Raw genomic sequence first — 19,226 nt, forward strand, 5'->3', positions numbered from 1 at the left:
CTGCAAGAGCAGGCAGGCTGAGCGTCATCGCGGTCGCTGCTTCCGTCAGGCCCCGAGCGACCGCGATATGCGCAGCCTATAAGCCGCATGCTTACCGCCAGTGATCGTGGCTTTGCCGTGGACGCGCATCTGGATTAAGCGCGCTTGCTTTAAACACGCGTGCGGCAGTAAAATATCTTAGTCTCTCCGAAAAACTATGGCACGGCCGTTCGATCGTGGGACGGCACAGTAGCAAAGTTGGGGGGGCTCATTACGCGAGGGAAAAGAAATCTGATTTTTTTCGCGTCCAATTTGGGGATGTGTTCATTACGCGAGTAAATACGGTATTTCGTGGCTACTGTTTACACAGGTGGCACAATGAACGCGCGATCCGGCTGTCAAGTTCAATCGCCCATGCACTTGTCGCCAGAAGGCTATCATTGGACTCTCTTGGCGAACAGATTAAGCGCAGGAAGCCCTTCTTTGGGAAGGCCGCTATGCACGGTAACCTGAAGGCAGCATGCAAATTCTAATTAGCTGATTTTACAACAATGTAAAAAAATATTGTTAAATCCTTTATTTCCTTAGGGCGAAAGACGGAAGCTGCAGCCAGGGAACAGCTTGAGCAGAAAATAGGAGGGCCTGTTTTGCAGGTACGTGGTGAGTTGCATGAATGTTTGTAATGCTGGAAAAAATCTGCATGGAAGATGCAATGACCACCGCAAATTTTCAGTTGGGTACATATTTATGCTGTAACACTGAGAAGTGCTATATCAGAAAGGAGCTTTTCGTCTGCTTGAAAGTCGGCAACTGCATGAAAGCTAAACGTATGATTCTAAGAGTGTTTCGATTTCTCGGGCTATAATGTCCACCTCATCGAATATCCCAGCTCAATGATAAGAATTATGCTACCTGCCACAGGTGATTTCTAAGAATTCCGTAAAGCTTAATTTTGAACACCCTGTATAGCAGCAAAGAAGTAATCAAATAAAAGACGCTAACTTTGAAAGCAAGTAACCACTTCCAAACTAATGTGCCTGCTACCATCATATCTGGCAATAAACTTAATTATAGGTTGCCTTGCAGCACTTACAGTGTAAACCCTCAGTATATTGGTCACTTTTTTCGCAGAACTACCAAATGCAGTTATGCTACATATTCATATAATGTGAAAAGTAGGCCTGCAGTCTGAAGTTGCAAGGTTTTACGACATTTCTTCATTTAAGATGAAACAACATAATGCCCTTGTTTAAGGTATACATAATAAATTGTCAAAATTTTGTAAGGGAAGTGCAGACTGAAACACCTTCATATCAGTCATATATAAACGACTTGGAATGTGGCATAATCTGCGCAACTTCAAACTCTCAACCAATATGACCGCAGGTTGGTCTCATTGTGCACCTGAAGCAACCACGGCTGTGTGCCAGCCCTGACGGACTTTTCAAGTATGGAGACCAGACAACTCTGCTGGAAATTAAGTGCCCGTACTCCCGGAAAGACGATGTACTTATCGACCACACTAAGGAAGCAAGCTTCATCAAGTACATTGTGTTCAGAGATGGACACTTGCCAGTGAACAAGCGCCATCAGTATTACACACAAATGCAAATTACAATGTATGTAACAAACACAACACAGTGTTTTTTTTTTTTGTTTACAGCTCTAAGAAAACTATCACAATTGTTGTTGAGTGTGATGAGCACTTTTTATCAGAGGCATTTCCCAGGCTCGAACATTTTTATTTTAATTTCTATATTAAGCACCTTGTTTAAGGTTCTTTGCTGCATATAATTACAAGGGGGAATTCAAAAAATAAAGGGACTTTTGAGAAAAGGCACATTTATTCTAATGATAGAAAACTGAAACATACATTATTTTTCTACATTACCTCCCTGCACTTCAACGCAGTTGGCCCAAAGTTTTTTTTTATTCCGTCGGAAAAAGAAGTTTTTTGGTTGCAACTGTAACCAATTTTGCACCGCATCAATGTCTTCCACATCGCTTGCGAATCGTCTTCCCCTGAGCGCTTCTTTCAATGGTCCAACCATATGAAAACCACTTGGAGCCAGGTGTGGACTGTATGGAGGGTGTTCCTGCAATTTAAATCCCAACTCCTTTATTGTTTGGGCCGTCGGTTTGGCAGAATGTTGCCGAGCGTTATCTTGCTGCAGGATGACACCTTTTTGCAGTTTTCCACGACGTTTTGACCCGATTGCAGCTTTCAGTTTAGTTGTCAACACATCACAACAGTTCTCACTGTTCACGCTTCCGCCTCTTGGATTGACATGAACGGCTACCACACTTTCCATGTCCCAGAATAGTGTAAGCATAATCTTACCAGCTGATGGTTGACGTTTAAATTTCTTAACTTCTGGTGATGAGTGTTTCCAAACCATGCTCGCAGCTTTACTTTCCGGTTCGTGATGATGCACCCAAGTTTCATCTACAGTAACAATTCGCTGTAAAAATTCATCTCCATCGCGACGATAACGAGCCAGATGTTTACGAGAGATGTCCAACCTTCGTGCCTTATGTTGCGCTGACAATTCTCTTGGCACCCACCTAGCACACTTTCCGAAAATGGAGCTGCCATGTTTAGCGGCCTGCTACACTCTAACGACTAACGCGGGAATAAGAGTGAGACGTTCCATAGAAGCGTTGCAGACGACACTAATTCAGCGCTGGATACTAGCAGTGTTATGAAACCCTAGTGCCTTTACTTTTTCACTTCCCCTCTTATATCACAGGTAGCTTGCAGTGGAGTGGGAACTGCAAGCACATGGCAACAGCTTGCGGACTTGTCACCTTGGCTCAGGAGTGTGCGATTAGAGTACACTCGTGGCAAGCAGTCACCTCACACATGTAGCTTCTAAGACACTGCTAACCACTTGTAAGATGAAGTAAGTTTGTACAGACCTTGCTTGGCTTTTCTAGCGTTGAAACAATATGTGCTGTGCAGTGAAAAGGCCAAGTATTTACACGAGTGTATAGGTAAGTGAGAAATATTTGTGCTATGATATTTATAGTTTTGCATCACTAAGAGTTGCACAGATATGCCAAAGCTTTCAAATAAACATTTTATTACATGTTGAACTTTACCACATTCACTGCTGGAACAGTCTGTTGGGTCATGCTTTGCAGTGAGCCAGTGCATATGCAGGAGCTAGCTTACAAGACAGATGCAATGCCTGCAGTTTTGAAGTGTAGGCTTTTGTTAAATCTTTCCTCACTTTCACAATGACGAGGGTGTCACAGCAACGACCACCCGACACAATGATTGAACAACATGCAACCTCATGCCATGGTAACACATAAAACAGCCCACTGGTATGTATGCTCTGATGTCGCACATGTCACTGTAACACACCATGCAAATAGTTCTCAACAGAGTGACATCACATGCGCTCTTTAGTGAAGAATACAAATATTGATGAGTTAACTACATTACAATGTCCACTGTCACCTGCCACTAAATCTACACGGAGGTGACCATTATTTGAGAGCAGCTCTACAACTAGATGCGTGATGATTTGTTTAAACCCCTCGAAAGATATGAAGATATGAGATGCAATCTGTCAAGAGCGCTGTGGTAGCCCAGGCTGTCTCCTAACTCCCCCCCTCACACCCATACCACTTAATTCCCCGTAACTGAACATGTCCCATTGCATCAGCTCATGATAAAACATTGATGTTACAGAGTTAGAACAATCCTGCTAGTTCTTCTTTTGTTTGATCCGATGAACTTGGGCCAGGACAAGTGTGAAAACAAAGTTGATGTGGTGCTGTGTACTAATGTGCCATACCTTCCCGCATGCACACAGCTTATTTATTTATCTACCATAATACCCGCAGTGACATTGTCTGAAATTGTATTGGGGAGGCAGAAAACAAAAAATATGCAGAATACTACTGCAAGTGAAGAAAAAAAATAATATTACGCCAGTAACAACACCATACATGTCCACATTAATATCAATGCAAGGAAAGAGTATGCATCATTAGAGATAATGTGGACACTATCTCTTCAGGCATCTTTTTTCCATTTGGATGACCCTGGAACAGAATCCCTGCTGTTGTGGGTGCATTTTAATACAGGCAAAATGCAAGAAAACCCGTCTGTGATTTAATATCAGTGCAGATTAAAGAACCACAGATGGTCAAAATTTATCCACAGCCCTCCACGACAGCGTCTTTCACAGCATATGAGCAGCTTGTAAGTCTCATGCATTGACGCATCCAGGGAAACAGACCACACCTGGTGAACTCCAAATTAAAAGGGCACATTCTTGTCAGTGTGCTGATGTCATTGCAATTATGCGAGGTTGAAGATTTGCCAAAACACAGCACATATGGAAAACCGCCGTCATAGGCGAAATAAGCGAAATTGGGATGTCATGTTTCAGGATGCCGTACTGCTTAATTATTTGAATCACCCTTTCAACATGAACGCGCACAGATGCAACGCTGTAGGTTCGCTACATTTCTTCAGGAGAAAATGGGACGCCACTTCCAGCTGAAAAGGGTGGCATGACCATGACTACTTTGTGAGCAAGCTCTGTACGGATACCAGGAAAACCTTTGTCAGCCGACATCATGTCACCCGGTTCAACGATGTGAAAAAAAAAAACAGAATCAAGAGTGATTTGTGTATCAGAGCAGCGTCCGCCGAAAGGCTCAGATGCAAAAACAATCATTCCATTTGGGATAATTCCAACTAAAAATTTTAGTGTGTAGCAACTCTTGGATGGAGAAAACAGCAGGTGCTGCTGCCTGACTTCGGATGGTGTTTCGGTTTTAACTTTAGTGCAGTCAATGATCAAAGTGCACTCTGGATAATTTTTCTTGAAGCATTCGGGCTGTGAAAGTTTTATACCTTCAGTAGGGGGCTTATAAATCCAATCTTTTGTTACTTCTGCCAATGTGTTCAGAACTGTATAAAAGATACGGCAGGCAGTGCTCTCATGAACCCCAAACATGACACCAATGGCCACAAAAGATACTCCTAATTTCATTTTCATGAGAAACATGAGAAGTTTGTTTTCAATCGTTACATCAGTTGTTCTTTCTTTGACCGCTGGCAAAAGACTAAGCAATAAAGAAAACGGATTGCTGTCCACCCCACACAAACTTCGTAGTGCATCAGGGGCACTTACAATGCTTGCATATCCAGCAAAGTAGCAAGCCCTTGCGTGCGGTCCAACCGCGCGTGTAACCATCTGCTGGCCATCAGTTTGGGCTGGTGTTTCAAGTCGCGAGGTACCTGCAGAAGTCAAATCCTCTTTCAGAGGTCTGGGGCAGTCTTCATCATCGCGAGTTGATGCTGGAGGAAAGCTTCCATGTACGTCTGCTCTTGTCTGGTCAGCAAGAGCTCCAGTGTAGTCGGAACACTCTGCAGGCTTCTGTTGCTCAGTGTGGGTTGATGGCTGCATGGTAAGTAAAATGTGCGAAAATGTAAAGACATCAGTAGCTACAGGTTTGTAATGTGAAGGAAGTGATAATGTTCAGAAACGCAAAAATTATACACCACCAAGCCGAGCAGTTCTGCGGAGAAAAATTTTCAACTTACATTTTCGCTTCTCGCGTCGGAGGTTTCCTCAGATGCAGTTTGCATGTCTGGAACGTTGCTCCCAGCAGCGCAGTAACTCGGCTTCATGCCCCTTATCTGCCACCTAAACGTTTGGAAAGACCTGAAAAAAATTCCATTGAAGTTCTAAAATGTGACGCCTAACTGCAGCAGACGAAAAACAAGAGTCACCGAGAAGCGTCGCACCGAAAGCTGTACAGAGCACAACGGTAGCAGCAGCCGATGATCCCATCCACATGGTAATCAAAAAATGGCCCACTTACCTTTGAAACCGTTCCATGTGACTTGAAGAGTCAGGCGGAAGAGGCCTGTTGTAGGCCGCGGAGAAGACTGTAGGAACATACACGGGGTGACTGGCCGAATTGCTTTTCTCGTTGCCCACAAAGTGGCGACTGCATATCCTGGTGTTCGGCGCTGGTTCCCACGGTTTGCCGTCAGGACTGTAGGTGCAAAAGACCGAATTTTAGCGACGCAGATAATCAAGCAAGCTTCAAGACAGGCGAAGCAGTCAGCAGGGCGCGAAGTTTCGCTTACCCAGCGCGACGAACTGCTGTTATCCAGCACGCCCGACGCTCTGTTTCATGAGGCCTTGAAGGAAAACGGTAGAATCTGATGTTGGGATTCAGGCCTTCTTGTTCATGGCAGCCCACGACGCAGCAGTAACGACGGTGACGTTTTTTCAAGGCTGAGCTAGGTCTCTCCGAATCGGCGTCGCCGCTTCCTTCTGCTTCCAGCATTACGTCCCACGGCACACGGAGAGTCCGTTTTCGTTAAACTATAGGCTGCGGCCAGCTCGCAGCGTGGTCGGCGGGGTCTGTGAGGAGTGACGAGCCTTTTCGCACTCGCAACAGGGCAGAAAAAAGTGCGAATCAACGCAAAACTCGGCCTGGAAACGTGCTTCGCCACAGCCAGTGCTCAATACTACCCAAGCTGGTACTACCCAGATGACGTTTCTCGCCGCCACCAGGCGTCGCTACTATACCTCAAACTCCAGCGCAAGACGCCCATTGGATAAGGAGTCTTGCAGTTTCCACACTGCTGCAAACCACTTGTCAGATAAAGTGTAGTAGCGAGCGGGTGCAGTCAAAATCCCAGACGTCGCAGCGAGTTGATGCGGAAACATGAAGGAGGCATAGCAGCCTGACTTTCGTATTTGCATTATTTTTCTGCCTTATCAATTCTCTTCTCGCAGTAAGGGTTGGTTGTTCGGTATGGTACAAAGGTAATTTGACCATTCGGTTGAACTTATTTTTCTAATTAGCGTCCCATTGAAAATAAACTGACAGTTCGACCGCTTTTAAACGTTCTGGTGGGTGGCATTGACTTTCATGTCGTTCTCCTTTCTCCTCTTCTCTATATTCCCGTTCACACTTCAGTGCAGCAAGCCAACAGCAGCAACTCGGTTTATTCACCTCCCCGGCTTTTATCTGCCCAGTCTCCGTGAAGCGACTTTCGCCACAGGGTGAATGTACAGTGAAGCCCGCTTGTACGGCAGTCACAGCGCACTGCGAACTATATTCGCCCTGTAAATGAGTATGCACCGCTTGCTTTTCCGAAATAACATTATAGGAAGACTGCCCCGGGACACCAAGAAGAGCCCGAGCATATATGTAACTGTTGTCCACACAATCTGACACTGTTTTATTTTTTTCTTGACACAGTCTCCCAAAATTCACGAGGCATGAATGAGGTTACAATATTTTGGCTAGAGTATTTTGAAGAGGTTGTTAAAAGTTTCCCAGAGCTCAACGCGCACTAAAGTACCTTGCACACCGGACACAGATTCGAAAATCATTCTTCATTCGGGAAATGATTGTAGACGATAATTCAATATGCGTCACATAATATAAGCACTGCAAGTGAACTTCTTAACAACTCTTCAATGTGTTCTGAGAAGTTCACTTAAGGAACTGCCAACTACCAGAAACGGACATCGCTCTTCGTCGAGGCACAGTGCTTCGAAGGCTCAGAGGATCGTTTTTTTTTTTTTTGTTGTTGTTTTTGTTCTACTGACGTTTTCCAGAGTCTCCAACTGCGTGGCATGGGATCATTTAATGGACATCAGGATCTCGATATACGAGAGTTATTGCATTCCGCCTCCATTTGAACGCGACAGCCGCGGCCTAATCGGTGGGTCGTTCAAAACATGACGCACTTAGGGACACTGGCCTATACAGGGAATGTTGTGTCATTTTTCATTCTTATCTGCACCACAGAGCATTTCACGCGCCCAAGTTGGGAAAACAGGCGTCGATCCCCTGTTCTCATTTTGGCCCGTCTCTTCACACCATCGGGATGAAAACGACGCGTTATCTCTAGTCTGAAAGCTTCTCCACGATATCAAACAGCGCGTACATCACCTCGTTCACTCCTGTACAAGTGCGAGGGAAGACAATTGGAAATCGATTAGGGCACCTCCTACTCCCGCGGTGAGCAGTGCTGCTCTCCCTCTTTCGACGTCATCAAAGATTCCGCGCCTCGCTCAAGTTCTCTCGGCGCGACTTTTTCCGCAAGCGCCAGCAGGGACGGCTTGGCTGGAGAGCGAGCCAAGCGATCGCTCTCGGTCGAGGCGCGCCAACAGCTCCGATGCTCAGTTGTTCGTGGGGCGAACTCTCCTCGCTCTCCCAACTAATCCGGTGGCCCAATCGATCGACCCGGCAGGAACGCCGCGAGAGAGCCCAGTGACCCGGGCAGCTGCCCGGCTGCGGCTGCAGCAGAAACAGCAGCACAAGCAGCGAAGCACGCGCGCTGCCTGCTTCCCGTGCCGGACGTTCGTCAAAAGACGATCGAAGCGGCCGCAACGCGAGCACAGCCGAATGACAAAAGCAATTAAGCCTTCTGACGCGAGCGTCTTCGCTAATTATTGCGCTGCTCCAAGTGGTGGGCTGGGAACCGTGGGGGAGATTCCGACTGGGGCCGAAAATAAGAGCAGCCCCTTTTCTTCTTCAGTCAGAAGGTCGCCATTTTTCGTCGTCTGCTCGCCCTCATGCGCGCGCACGCGCGTCTCTCGTCTCTCGCGCTCCTTCCTCGCGCCGGCGCGCAGTGCGCGTGCGCGCTGGACGGGTCACGTGATTTTTGTTTGCACCAATGGCGACGTCGTTCGTGAGAGAAGGAGGAGGATTGCAGAGGTAGCTGGCGGCGAACGACTCGGGGAGCGCGCTCTGGCCGTTGTATACGTTCGTTGTGCCGCAGGCAGCGAACGACGTTGTGGCGATGGCGTTGGCTTCAGGATAAACAGATTGTTCTGGGGGTTATCAGTCCCTTCTCTGGCGACGCGACAAGATCGTGCTGTGTGTGTTCCCGTGAGGATCCGGGGTGTGAACGCCGTGCCTCTTGGATTTACACGTCGTAGAGCTTTTCAAGTGTATCGTGCGTGCGCGACTGCTTCCAACAACACCCCTCCGAAGGAGCTCCCCCCTTGAATTCGCTTCGAGGTAAGCCTAACAGCTTCTCCGCGCGGCATCGGACCGGCATGTCAAAAGCGTCTGCGTCGTCTCGATCGTCTGCAGACAGGCGAATGAGTCGCGCATGCATGTGCCAGTGTTGTGTCTGATGCTGCCAGCGTTCGCGGCACTTTTGAGCGTCGTGCGAGCGTCGGTGTCTAGAATAGCACAAGGCTCCTGTCGTTGGGGGGGGGAGACCTCTAAGGGGGCGAGGGCCTCATCTGGTCGTGTCCCGAGTGCGCCTTGGCTCCCTTGCCCTCGTCGGCGGCCACAACCAGAAACAAGAGCCCAGGAGGGAACCGGCGGGCGTGATGTCTCGTTTGTTTCTGCATCCGGCCGTCCACTGCCGCGCCCGGAAGCGGACGTGCTCTTTCAAGCATCGCATGCTGCACCGACGCTAGAGCAGCGCACCTTTCCAATTGTTTTAAACGTCCAGTGCATCGCCGTCCACGCAGGTTTTACGCTTTTACGCGAGACCGGAAATTCTCTCGAGCGCAAAAGCTGGCCCGCTCCCATTAGCTCGTGATTGGATTAGAGAAGACGAGGAGCAGTTCGCTGAAGCTGGAATCCGCTGTTACCGGATTGGAATGTAGTGGACGGTTGGCTGACGGGCGCTGAAGACTCGTCGCTGCAGTTTCGACGAGTCGCCGGATTTCGGGACGTATTAAAATTTTACTTCGTCTGGTTTATGCCGAACCGGGTGGACCACACCCACCTCTCGGTTCATTCATGTAGTCTTCCTAGCATCGTCGAGGTGAGATAGATGCCTTTGTGGTTGAGCCCAGTGCCCCGCCCAGCTCCGTCGCTCCTCGATCGCGGTGGCTACTAAATTTCTCGCTTCATAAAGTCTTGCCAGCATATATTTCACTTGTTCTTAGTCGCCCCCCCCCCCCCCCATTTCTTGTGACCTCTTGATGACGGCATGAGACAGTCGCTACGGTTTATTTAGACGGTTGCTTGTTTAATGTTTACGTTTCGTTTCGGCGAATGAGCTTTTGACAGCAACCGTCTCGTTCGTTCTTTGGCAGGCGACCCGTACGTTCAGCATCTCTGAAGGCAACGTTACTCTGGGTCCGCGTTTAATACTGCTGGGACAGTGGACAAATAATTATTAGTGTAAACGCTTGTTAAAATCGTCACTCATGCTTCGCATAACCGCGTGACGACCGGGCCACCGCGGAAGAGGGAAAAGGCGGGCGGGGGTGACGCCGCTGCGCCAGTGAGATGCGTTATTCACGCAGACTTTATTGCGACAAGCGCTGAGGGAGCAAAGAGAACAATTGATCGTATAGTAGTGACGCTCTGGTCTGTGTGCAATGAATAAGTAAAGACGTGGAAGTTCGCTCTGTGATCTCCTGGGTGGCTTGAGAGGAGCTATATACTGACGGCGACTGTGCGCCTTCCGCTATAGATTGCCGTCTCAGAAGCAATTTGTATCCTTCGGGAGATCGGCGCTACGGTTCGTGGATACACTTTCAGGTCGCAGTTGCAAAAACTACATTGTCTGGTTTAACCGACTTCCAACGGTGTGCCCGTAGCTGGCACGTAAGGTTGAGGTTACCTCGGTTGGCTGGCTGGCCTGAGTAAGTGCGCAGCATGAAAAATAAGAGGTTCGCACTATAGAAGCAGACTGGAGACTGCTTGGTGGTCACGTTTGACAGCACTTATTTTGAATTGTCATTGAAGTACGAGACCGCGCGTGTGTGTGTGTGTGTGTGTGTGTGTGTGTGTGTGTGTGTGTGTGTGTGTGTGTGTGTGTGTGTGTGTGTGTGTGTGTGTGTGTGTGTGTGTGTGTGTGTGTGTGTGTGTGTGTGTGTGTGTGTGTGTGTGTGCGCGCGCGGGTGCGTGTGCGTGTGTGTTACATCACAACTGAGGAGTGAAAGCAAAGTGACAACCAAAGAAAAAGACAAATTTATCCGCACACTTCATGGTGGAGTAAATTGTTGACGGCGAACACTACCAAACATCATAAGTTTCGGATGGGGGGGGGGGGGGGGGAGGGATTGAAAGGTTGTTTCTGTGAACATGCTTTAAAATTTAAGCGCTTGCATAATATCAGGTTCGCTCTCAACTGCTAATCTAACGAGAGAAGCAGCGCTTGCCGCTTTTTTTATTAGTATTTCTACGTAAGTAACATACGTTTAGAAAGGTATAAATGAAAAAAGAAAAGAAGCTGCAGATTAACATGTCGGGAAACCAAATGCTCGTCGGGCAACGCTCGAAAGCGCGGCGCAAGTGGGCGTGTCCGATGGCTCTCCTGACGACAAAAGGTCGTTCAATCAGCTCTCTATCGTGCATGTGCGAAGCTACTTCGATTTTTCTCGTGCAGTTGCATTTCATCTTTCGGGGACCAGCATAGCGTGCGTACGGATTGTATCCCATTACCATAGTAATCATCATATTAGCTACCCCTTAAAGGAGCCGGGGAAATCGAGGAATTGAAGATATGTCGAAACTGGCTGCGTGAATGTGTAAAGCAACTATAGGCGTATATAAGATATAGACGGACATAAGTGGCGTAACGGTGAAGTATTAGATTCCCAAATGAACTGTCAATACTTCATCGAGCTTCAGGGGGCTGCATTCGCTGCCAATTTCATCTGGTAGTTTGTTCGGTTCTTCAACCGTTAATGGTAAAAATGATTGATTGAATCTGTTAGTGGAACCGTATGACGGTTCATTCGTGAGTCTTTACGCACATACGTTGTGCCCTGCAGAAAGCAGGGTCCGTTATATTCACGCGAAAGCGCCCCGTGCTTACCAACGTTTCTTCCTCAGTGGTCGGTCTTCTGCAGGCGCTGGCCATTCGGGACAGCGGTCAGTGCGATAACGATAAGATCGCCGCGACGATGGGCGAGTCGTTAAGAACAGCCCTCACGCGATAGACAGCTTCTTGAATACGGGCCCGCCACTGCATATAAGTGCACACGTCGAGAGGATACTAAAAAAAAAAAAATCACGATACTAAATGCTAAGCAGGAACTTTGTTCAGGGGAGTACCAAGTATAGCTAAATTCCGAAAGTTGCCTAATTAGATTACAAAATATATACTGAGAAAAGTATTTCGTTACTTCCAAGATACATTTCAAATACTAGACATTGTACAAACAAAACAAGGTTCTCCATAATTGAAGCTTGTAAAACGAAGCCGTCACGATGGTAGTTCGTAAAATGCCAGTACATTTGAGATTGGTCAAACGCTTAACGTGCCAATATACGTTAAGGCGAAAGCCTTAGATCTTAGATTCTAGGTCACGTTGTGAAGTACAGAAAATCGGAGAGCTCGTGGCACTTCTCGCGCAATCGTTGTCGCCTACATCGATACCTACATCATCGCCTACTTCCACATCGATACCACTAATCACGTAAAAAATGCATTTAATTAATATAGAGTTAAGGCGTTCCAACCCATCACCATTGGTGTTAATTAGGGCGAAGTTATTAAGGTAGCTTTAATTAAGGCACTCGAACCCACTACCTTTGGTGGCAGAAAACAAGCAATAAGAAGTAACAACGCATTCGAATGAGAATGTCAAGTAATTTAAGGGATGCCTCTTGAGCGCGCAGGCTTTCGCCTTCACCTTCTTTGGCGTATGCCATTTGCAGCCAGTCAACTCCTGTCGAAGTACCTTAAAAAAGTACCTTAACAAGGAGCACAACATACCGCCAAAGATGTTTAAGTTGTACTAAATAATGTTTTCCAAGGGTGTTTGTGAAGTTCCAAGGAAGGAAGGAAGAAGTGGAGAAGGAAAGGCAAGGAGGTTAACCAGTTTAGCTTAACCGGTTTGCTACCCTGCACATGGGAGCGGCATGGGGGATGAAAGATGGGGGAGGGAGAGAGCACATAGCACAGCACACACACATCGTCCGTTAGAGTCCATCACACTGGCGTGGTACGTGATATCACTGTCACAGCCGCTTGTCCTATCCCGTCTCTTTCAAAAACCGAAGTAGTCCCTTCGTCGCCTTCAGCTGCGATGTCTTCTGTCGGCGGCATGTGAAAATCGTGTCGAGGGACAATGGTCTAGTGTCAAGGTGCGCTAGAACGGATGCCAGGGACTGTCTCTGAACAAAACACACACAAAGGTATTTATGGTGAATTGCAGTGTCATTTAGTTGATTATTTAAGGTATGTAGAAGTATGCTGCAGTATTCGTCACGGCCGTCAGAGAACCACCAATTGCTTCCAGGAAATCGCAAAGGTCAGCGGCGGAAAACCTTAGCGGTAACAGCATAGCTATTGGAATGGCTAATTTGATCGCCTGCTGGATCGATGGGACACTGGAGGAGCATAAGCTGGTTACGCGCGGCTGCTTCAGCTCCTCAGCTCAAAGACTGCGCCCATGGTTACGGGGAGCAAAATTAAAACAGTAGCGCGGATGACGCGATCCGTTAGTCGTTCATCTGACTGCTCTGCAGCTTATTGAGCAAGGGCTCAGTCCCGGTTGCTGTAGGCAGCGCTCTTGTGCGCCGTCCGTGGAACTCGGTTGGATGGAGTCCAGAGGGTGGGCCATATTGAGATTGTCTGCGTCATGGCCGCTGTCGGGCAGCCAGCCGGCTGCGTGTCGCAGTTCGGCAACTATTCATGAAAACAAGTGGCACAAGTGCCAAGGCATTAGGAAAAAAAAGTTGCGACAAAAAAAAGCAACTTGACTGGTCCTAATAACCAGAAGATCCAAAAGGCAGCAGGCAGCCAGGAGAAAGAAGTGCCGCTGTAAATACATTCCAAAATGTTCTATTACAATACTGCAATCAGCCCTCCACGATTGGCAAAAATGTAGGCAATGTTATTCGTTGCGAATGCAAACAATGTTTAATTGAACTTTTCAGGCAGCGCTGCGGGTCACCGCCCAATGCTTGCGTCGGCGTTTACGTAAGTTTGGCGTCAGGAGATTGGAATAAGAACAGATTCGAATAGTTTTACGTTGTACAGGGCCCTAGGTCAAGAGCGTTATAATATAGTATGTTCTTGCGTGGCGGTCAAGAGGAACCATTCGAGACACGTTACGTCACACACAGTCTGCCGCAGTGTCACACAGTCTCGACACAGAACACGCTTTCACGCAGCGTATAACGCGGGTCTGTCTTATGCTGAGTCTATGGCGTAATCCGATACTATTCGTTACTATAACGCAACAGCTGCCTCCAGAGTCGCTGGCGCTGAAGTCTGTTGAGAACTTGAGACAAGTGAACCCGGCTTCGTGAACGGTTGCCCAGCGTTCCCTTTCTTTAGTGCAGGGTAGCCAACCGGAGATACATCCTGTGGTGAACGTAGCTGTATCTCTCTCTCTCTCTCTCTCTCTCTCTTGTAGTCATGCTGTTATGCACTCGCCAGTTGCCTGACGATGCACAATTTGTCCGTCTTTCGTTAACCATCAGCCGACGGAAGAAGACGCTTATAACGCCCTGTGTCTATAACTCTGCACATGAATTCTCTCCTTTTGCCTTTTCTTTTTCTCCCTCATCCACTTTCTCCAGTGCAGTGTAGCAAATCGGATGTCATGCTGGTTAACCGCCCAGCCGCTTCCCTCTCTCTCTCTCTCTCTCTCTCTCTCTCTATTGGTGCGTTACAGGGGCGATAAGTTGTGGAATAAACCGTTCTGATTATTGAGCTAAGGGTTAAGGCATTACGTGGAGTGGTGACAAGCCGGCGCAATGTATCGACGTTCACGCAGACACGCCAAAAGCATCGCTTTCGGGCTTCACGCCGCTGCGTAACACTGTGCTGCTCATGTTGAAAGCCATTGCGTTAGTTAAATGTGTTATTAAACAATACAGTTTTGTGGAGATTTGGTTTTGCCTCGATCGCTTTCGTGTCAGCCGCGTGAGTTAATTCATTAATCTCCCGCCTTGTAGTTGCTCCGTGATGCATGTTGGATAGGAAAAGTTGCCGTACGGGACACTGCGGCACGGCTCAAACTCTATTTACTTTCAGGGGAGGTAGCGGGTATACGCTGCGCGAGAACGTTCCATATAATTGAGTGGCTGGCTTGTCGTCATTTCTGGCGCAACCTTCGTTATAAGAAACTTGCATTGCTCGAATAGCCCTTTATTTGCCAGTGTTTCCTTCTACTGCGTTACCGTCACTCTATATATCCGACATTCCCACCATCCGTCGCTATATAATTATCTTCTGTTGAACTTTTCAGTGGGACCGCTTGATTTCGTCATAGTTCAACCGAGCTCTCGCTCTTTCTTTCTTTTTTCTTTTTTTTTTTTTTCTTCCCATTCCCAGCTGCAAAACTGCGCCCGGCTGGACGAGACGAGCAAACCGATTTTGAGACACTTGTTCAACAGATAGCTCTTTCAAGAAAAAGGAAAGACAAATAAATAAACGAAGCGTAGGACGTTGCGTATATAGTCTGTGAGCGAGTACCTACCCCCATTCGTTTCAATTAAGGCTTCATATAGCATCCCGTCGCATCTTGCCCAATTTCTCAGTAATGAGTCTGCGCTGAGCGTAATTGAGAGAGATGTAACGCCGGACGAACTTGCTCGCTACGATTTCACTGAAAACCATTTTCTTTCTTGTTTTTACTTATTGATTTATTTTTTTCGAGGGACACGCGGGCGTATGTTATAGATGGTCATTGTAGACGAAGTTGAAAACTCTATTACCGCCCGGGGAAGAACAGGACTGTAGCAACAACAGCGGTGACTACTGGTCAGGTCGTCATTGCGCCGTCCTGCGCACTGTATACTGCTTTCGCAGAGCAAAGACTGCAGCGTTATCACTGAGTTGCGTTATGCCTGCTGCAATCAGGACCTACGTAATGCGACGCGTGCGGTGTTGCGCAACCGTTGGCCCGGAAAATGAGTCTATATACACGCCGTTTCTCGTGTATACGGTGTCGTAATTCCTCCTGTTGCGCAGGGCGGCGTACGCCGTACCTCCGCAAGTTTAACGATGGTTCCTGCAGTTCACCGATCGTCTCTGTAATTGTTTGTTTGTTTGTTTGTTTGTTTGTTTGTTCTGCTCATGGAAGGTCCCAGGTCGCGGCGCGTTCGTGCACCACGTGTTTGCGCGCAGTAATTAGTCGCACGCGCAGTGCCGCGGGGATTACGTAATGTACGGTAAGCGAATTTATTATCTGCTTCTTCCGAAACCATTTGCAGACACTCAGTTTTTCGCGTGATGACCGTGGGTCTAGAAGCGGCGCGCGCCCGCTGTAAACAGTGCGGGCGCAAATTGTTCGCGTGGGGTCTGTTTGTGTGTTGTTGTTGTCGTCGTCGTCGTTGTTGTTGTTGTTGTTGTTGTCCCGATTAAGTTTTCGGAAAAAGCTTTGCTCGTTCGCGGTATTTTCATTCAGGAAAGCAACACGCGGGTGTAGTGTGCAGAGCTACGTAGTTGAGCGGGTACACTGTGATTGGAATTCGCTCAGCAACGAGCGTATAGGCGTATTATTACCGCAGATTGCCGCGTTTAAGTCGAGACAGATGAACGGAAGGAATTGTCATCTGAATCCGCGGTATATACCGAGGCAATGCGATGACGTTGATTTGCTTGCATGAAAATGTTGGAAACTGTTTTAGCGCCGGTTTAACTCCTCTCCGCGAACATTATATTGTCGGATGGTCAAGAAATGGTACAACATGAGGTGATAGGGAAAAAATACTTCGGTTTGAAGCACTTTTCAATAAGGCTTTTGAACAGTCTTCTTCTTTCATGTTCCTCCGGGTCTGAGGTGGAAGGGAAGGCACTCTCGGAGCTGACGGCTCAAACGTGGTCATAAACGACTGCCAACCCTTGCGCATTTAATTTCACCTTTCAATCTCTCGCTTGTCTTTGCACTACCACCTACCACTACCACCTGCACTACCAACAGCTATAGGTTCGATCATGGACCTCGCCGACAGTATTTTCTTTCCTTCTTTCTTTCTTTCCTTCCTTCTTTCAGGGTGTGGGTGGGCCCAGAAAGGCTTCTGTGTGCGTATATTTGGAATAACTTGTAGTAAGCCTCACTCCGGGGCGCCTGATTCTCATCGAAAGGAGTGGAAGAGAGGGAGAGATCGACCATGCAAACGCACACCCGGTCCCTTTCGGCTGTGCTCTGAATGCAATGTGGATTGATACAATGCTCTGATACGCTGATTGCTCTGATGTGCTCTGATACAATGTGGATTGATACAATGCTCTGATACGCTGATTGCTCTGATGTGCTCTGATACAATGTGAACCAGTGATGGAAAGTAGAAAAGAGAGAGAGAGATCAAAAATGCATCGAACACGGTGCAGGGCGCGAGCCGCATTGGATTCGACCCGTATTGACTTTCAAGGTCTCCATCGAAAGATCCCCTGGAGCGCCTATACTCTGCCGTTGCTGATACCGCTGCTATACGTGACGAGGACGTACGTGACGTGACGGCGGCGCGCTCGTCAATACACCGTGCGCACAAGCTTTGAATCACGACGACGCCAGCCTCGGCTATTCGGTCGCCCTTCGACATTTCTTTAATTGCTTCCCGTTTGCCGACGAAGCGTCGATAGCTGCTGCTGCTGCTGCCGCCCTGGGTCGGTTGTCGGTCCGTGTGTTGTCGGGCATCGCATACGCGTTCCCTGCGGAAGCCGTCCATGAAAAAGCCAACACCCCCAACCCCCCCCCCGTCACGACTCATTTCCGCGCTTGACTTCCGATCTGTCGGTCTTTCTCATCTTTGGCGCATTCGTCACGCTCCTGGATTCCCGAGGCGAGGGAATCTCCTGGTCACGGGGACACGTATTAGTGTATAGCACGCTGGAAATCGGCTGTACGATGTCATTCTATATTGGACTTACATTGTATGTTGTATATTGTACTGGTGGGTGGGGTCCGCGCCTGCATGGGTGGCAGTCGCACTGCGAGTATCTATCTTCGTTCGCCCCCGATTTTTTTTCTGGCAAGGTCGCCCATCTTGTTTCCAGTTCAGCGCAGCCATCTTCCTGGTATAGAGCCCGCGTATATACGTCATGCGTCTGCGTGCCGCTGGCCATTAGTGTTGGCAGACGGAAATCAAGAGTGAGGCTACGCAGAATGTCGACGCAGATGACGCAGACGTCGTCTGCATCGTATATCAACCAAAGTGCTAATTTGGGGTTTTCTATTGGTACAGATGCATACAGCACTGGCAACATGGCGTGTAAGGAAACAACGACGCACGTACGCGCGCTGCGCTGTATAATTTCCTGCACTATGTGCGCTATTCCACGTGAAGCTGGGTGGTCACCGCCATGTAATTCGAAGTGTGGCAGGCGCAGGCCTACTGCTTTTACTGAAATAAGCGGTGCCTGGAGCCATTGTTCCACGGGGGAGCTCCTCCGCACGTGATTGCCGCAGTCGATATATGCCGGCGCCATGCAAAGTCGCTTACGGTAACGTTTATTTTAGCGCATATTAAATCTCAAAGTTGTATACCGGAGATCCGGATGTCTGCCACAACACGCCGTTTCGCATTGTTTGTCTTTGCTCCGTCGCTGTTCCTCGTGGCCAATCGCACAGGTTGGAGGTTAATGACATTGCAAGCTCACTTTACAAGGGTAGTCTTCACCTTTCTTTTCTTATGTCTTCTTCTCGCAAGTGACAACGCATGTTCGGCGGACTGTACTGCATGCCTAGATTGTGCATTTGAAGCAACCAGGTCCGGCCTTAAAAGGCAGTTTCGGTATTGCACTCTTGCATGTATATATAGAGCATCTGAGTAGTGCGCGGCGAGCCGAAGAAAGCTGTATTCTTGCGTTGTTCCTTTGTTTGAAAGACTATGCTAGTGAGCAGCTGTATATGTAGTCGCCTAGGCACGTAAAGTAACGCAGCTTTCAGCGCGCTATCCCGAAGCTGTATAGTCCGCTACTTTGGTAGCACTTCTGGCTTTCGGCGCGGTGGTCGGGCGCTCTATAGGCGAGCGTGTGGCGGACTGTACGATCTCGCTGGTGGAGCTCCAAAACCCACGGAAAGCTACTCCGAGTCGACCATTGGCCTTCCGCCATTAGCAAACGGCGTAGGCCATTCACCATTAGTAGAAGGCGTAGCAGATAGTCCGCCGCTGCTCGGAAGAACCACTTCCAGGTGCTACGGCCCGAAACGAATGCCGGTGCACCAACCCATCAGAGTGCACGTGTACGACGCTTCGTGCCGTGACTCGCAGCCGGCTGCGCGAACCCAGGGGTGTGTCGTCGTACCCTTTGATCTTGACAGCGAGCGCGTGCCACGCACGCGCCCGTAAGGGTCAACGACCGCTCCCTC

The 19,226-nt window shown here is 48.3% G+C and overlaps 2 protein-coding genes across 5 annotated transcripts in view; one reads left to right on the forward strand and one right to left on the reverse strand.

The window, feature by feature from the left end:
* Positions 1 to 1,314: 1,314 nt before the first annotated feature.
* LOC126541927 (uncharacterized) lies at positions 1,315 to 8,439 on the reverse strand. Its single transcript, XM_072286489.1, has 4 exons — positions 6,101 to 8,439; positions 5,830 to 6,006; positions 5,549 to 5,669; positions 1,315 to 5,405 (listed from the first exon to the last, which is right to left on the reverse strand). The coding sequence occupies exons 1-4, from the start codon at positions 6,301 to 6,303 to the stop codon at positions 4,458 to 4,460; spliced, it is 1,449 nt and encodes a 482-aa protein (XP_072142590.1). The 5' UTR covers positions 6,304 to 8,439; the 3' UTR covers positions 1,315 to 4,457.
* Positions 8,440 to 8,707: 268 nt separating this feature from the next.
* Positions 8,708 to 19,226, forward strand: part of Sema1a (semaphorin 1a) — a 137,696-nt gene continuing 127,177 nt past the window's right edge. For 2 of the 4 annotated variants that reach the window (XM_050188206.3, XM_050188208.3), the window contains exon 1: positions 8,708 to 9,000. The gene's annotated coding sequence lies outside the window, so the exon portion shown is untranslated. The remainder of the gene's footprint in view (positions 9,001 to 19,226) is intronic. The other 2 variants (XM_050188209.3, XM_050188210.3) reach the window with 1 other exon arrangement.

Source organism: Dermacentor andersoni, chromosome 2, assembly GCF_023375885.2.
Source record: "Dermacentor andersoni chromosome 2, qqDerAnde1_hic_scaffold, whole genome shotgun sequence".
Classification (NCBI taxonomy): domain Eukaryota; kingdom Metazoa; phylum Arthropoda; class Arachnida; order Ixodida; family Ixodidae; genus Dermacentor; species Dermacentor andersoni.